The sequence below is a fragment of the Frankliniella occidentalis genome, unplaced genomic scaffold, assembly GCF_000697945.3.
Source record: "Frankliniella occidentalis isolate FOCC.00 unplaced genomic scaffold, Focc_3.1 Scaffold490, whole genome shotgun sequence".
In the NCBI taxonomy this organism is placed as follows: Eukaryota; Metazoa; Arthropoda; class Insecta; order Thysanoptera; family Thripidae; genus Frankliniella; species Frankliniella occidentalis.
Window position 1 is genome coordinate 88,528 of NW_026267608.1, and position 3,650 is coordinate 92,177.

General features: G+C 45.3%; 1 protein-coding gene across 1 annotated transcript; it reads right to left on the reverse strand.

Moving 5' to 3' along the window:
* Window positions 1-138: 138 nt before the first annotated feature.
* LOC113209058 (mid1-interacting protein 1-B) lies at window positions 139-2,614 on the reverse strand. Its single transcript, XM_026426398.2, has 2 exons — window positions 2,447-2,614; window positions 139-1,604 (listed from the first exon to the last, which is right to left on the reverse strand). Exons 1-2 carry the CDS (start codon window positions 2,509-2,511, stop codon window positions 962-964), a joined length of 708 nt encoding a protein of 235 aa, XP_026282183.1. The 5' UTR covers window positions 2,512-2,614; the 3' UTR covers window positions 139-961.
* Between the last annotated feature and the right edge of the window lie 1,036 nt (window positions 2,615-3,650).

Here is a 3,650-nt window from a genome sequence, read left to right on the forward strand (position 1 = left end):
TCAATATTAAAACCCTCTGTCCTGGAGATAAAAATTGCTTAATAAATTACTAAAATAAATGTACAATACTGCACAACTTTTAGCTCCAGAAGACATGTCTCTAATTTGAAAAAGACAGAACTTTAACATGCAGAGCTGCAGCTCAGGATAAATATTTTTGATACAAGCATGAATACAAGAATATTCATGAGACCATCTCACGTCAACAGTTGGTGATGTACATAATGGAAGCCTATGACACACTCCTCTAGAATAAAGACCAAAAGTCAGCCAGAAGTCGATTGACCAAGTTAACATGAAGAAATTTTTGTTGAGGTGCGGACATACTTTCAAGGATGGTAACTATGTGCCAACAATGAAATATTCTTTTCTACACATACTGACACTCAAATCATAGAAATTGAGCAGCTCTTACAAAAATATGCTTATAGTACGTACATGACAAAACTCATTGTAAAAACAGTATCTAAATTGGAACTTCATGACAATTAGAAAAAGTGTTGTTTTTTTTTCTCTTTGCAATATGGAATAGAAACAATTTAATTATGGAAGAAAGCTTCAACAGGAACTCAAATAAAAGCTGCACTTCCGACCTGCAGGGCAGCTTTTATACTAACCACATTCCTTGAAGGTAACTAAGTACTTCAACATGATTACTTAAGCCATAGAGGTATTTGAGCACATGAAAACAAGTACCATGGTAAAAGCACAAAGATCGCAAGCTCACAAGTAAAAAATGCTTAAAAATTCACACATGCAGATCTCACATACACGCACTTACTTCCTAAATTGTTGTTCTAAACACCTCCCTTCTGGTTGTTCAATCTGCTCCCAGAAACCGACATTGCCAACAAATGATAAAACATGAGATAAAGACAGGTTGAAAACTGACAATAACAGTTATGAATATCACAAGGGCTTGATGCAAATGGCAATCAAGATAAGAGATGAAAACTGTTCGTCAAACAGCATCACCGACATCCTTCTGATATCTTGCAGTTAGGTACGTTGCTGCTTCTGTCATTTGTTCTAGAGAGCGATAAAGTCCATGAAGGTGCCGCCGGAAGTTCTGGGCAACCTGCTGGGTACACTCTGGTTTAGGAGAAGCCTCCCCATCAAATCCAGAGTCATTTTCATTTCCAGTGTCAGAGTCTGCGTCACTGATTGATGAGGAGTTGGTGGATGACACAGAAACATTTGAAGGTCTCCTTTGGTGACCTTTGATGTGAGTAGTAGAAGACACTGGAGTGATAGTCGGGCTGTCAATTCCTTCATCAACAGGACAGTGTTCCCTCATTCCCCACTGAAGCTCATTCTTCACTGTGTTCACCAAAGTGTACAGATTGTACAAGTCAGCTGATGCCATGGTGTCTCTGAAGCCCTCAACTCGACGTGTAGCTTTCATGCCAGGCTTGAATTGGATCTTGGGCTCAGGTGGAGATGGAACGGAGTCTGTGGCATCTCCTACTTTCAAATCCATAAGACGGCATGGAACCAATATAGTCTCGTCCATATCCTGAACAGCATTCACAAACTTTTCCATGGAGGAAAAGATGCTCTGGTTTGAGAATTCGGCCTCGTCGCGTGCTCTACGGAGACAGCTCCTGCAATCAAACATACAAACTTGTTAGAATCTAGTCATAAAATAATGGCACTTTTTCCACCAACTATTTCCCCATTTTTTGGGGAACCAAACTCAATATAAATTGAATTCTTTTTGTATTTTACATTCCCACCTACAAATAATGTATTAATCCTTTCATCCAAAAGAGTAACATACGGGAGAGTTACCTAGGGACATTCCACAGACATAAACATTCCACAGAGTTTTATCCATTTGAGAGCAATAAAATACTGGTCTAGGGGCTTGTGCCTCTAATCATTTAAAGGCCTAGATCGACATTTTCAACCTGGCAACCGCCCGAATGGACCCGACTTTTGGAATGACATACTTTTCACATCAGGCCTTGAGCGGCGCGGCACATTACATCACCCTCCCTCCTCCCTCGCCCCCTTGCCCTGCCCAGCCCTGCCCAGCCCACCCCGTCCTAGTGTCTAGACCCACACAAATGGTCAAGTTAGCTCCGGAATGATGCTGCGAGTAGCAAGGGAAAAACACGTAACAAACTCTAAAGAGCCGTACTCAAACTCTCCCTTTACACCCCAAATATGGCAGGTAGAACCGGCTCTGATTTTCACTTTTCAGGGTTAAGAAGACCCATCGATTGAAGTCTTTAACTGTTTAACACTCATGAAAGGTTCCGCTATAGCGAGGCACGCATTGAAGACACTCGGTCGTAAGAAAATTCAAGGGAAGGCACTAAACATATCCTCGGCTTGTCTTCCTTGGTGGGTGTGGGCACATTCACTGACAGTTCTTGATGATTCACAACCTAACCACAATTTCACTTTGCACTGGGCGCTCGCACCGGTCTCGCGAACTCACCTATTGCTTTCCATGATAGGCACTGAACGTTCACTGAGCGCGGTGGAGAGATCTTTCGCGAGCATGCCACGAGCTCCAAATTCCGAATGGACGGCGAACACCTTCACGCAAGGTACTACACCACACAACAGCTGAGCTGCACTCAAACGCCAACCAGGGAGTCGGGGACTTATATTGGCTAGCGTGTGGGTTGAGTGGCGCTCGGGAGGGAGGCCTACTGTACAGAGCCGACCCGTCGGGCCCCAGCCCCCCACTGTGACGCGCGTCGAGCTGCCCGGTGGCCCACAATTACGCAAACTACGAACTTTTTCGCTGAGTTATCGGAATTTCATTATAATCTCTCAAAATTTTGGATTCCTTCATTTGTTGATCAGTTCTTGACACTTAAATGGCATTTTTTAACGCTGCGGGCCGAAAATAGTTTGGACCAATGGGCGCGGCGCTGGAAGTACCGAGCACCACCGTCACACCACTCGGCACCTCTTTGATTGGTCGACGGGCCGCAGCGCGCACTCGTGATTGGCCAGCGAGGAGCGCTCGTTTCAAATGTGGCGCTCTCCGGCTCCGGCGGCCCGGCGCTGTTATCGAAGGGTCCAACTGGACGCCAGATGGCGAAAACAGTCAGACGATTTTGGTCTGGTTACAACATCAGAACGGCTCGTTTGAGCAAAATACTGCGCTATATCTTAGATGTCAATTCAATACCAGTTTGTCCAACTACGGTAAGACGACAAACTGTCTGCTCGGTTTTTATTGGTTTTTAGACAGTCCCCATTTTAAAACTGAAACTTTCCAAGTTAAGGTTCATGAATGTGCATTTGGGTGCATAAAGTGCATTTTTCCGGCAGCAAAGTAAAGACATCACCGATAAAGTTCATGGACATAGTCCTTTCTTTGTATGTTAATGAGCGTTGCTGGTATTGCCCCGGCGGAACGACGTCGTTATCCCTCTCGGGTACCCGCGGGGTACCCGGGGCGGGGCGCGGTGCCGCTCTCAAAGTCCACGGACTTACCCTACCCCCCATATCCACGGGGCTTCGCCAGCTGAAAGCTGTTCTTTCCTGTTAAGCGGTCGCAAATTAGTTGACCTTAAGTGATGACTGCCTGACCCTTCCTTACAGTTAGGCGCTCACTGGGCGTATGATTAACGCGCCGCCGTCAACACATTGCTCGACGTAAACAAGGAATGGAATGGAGGGGGGGG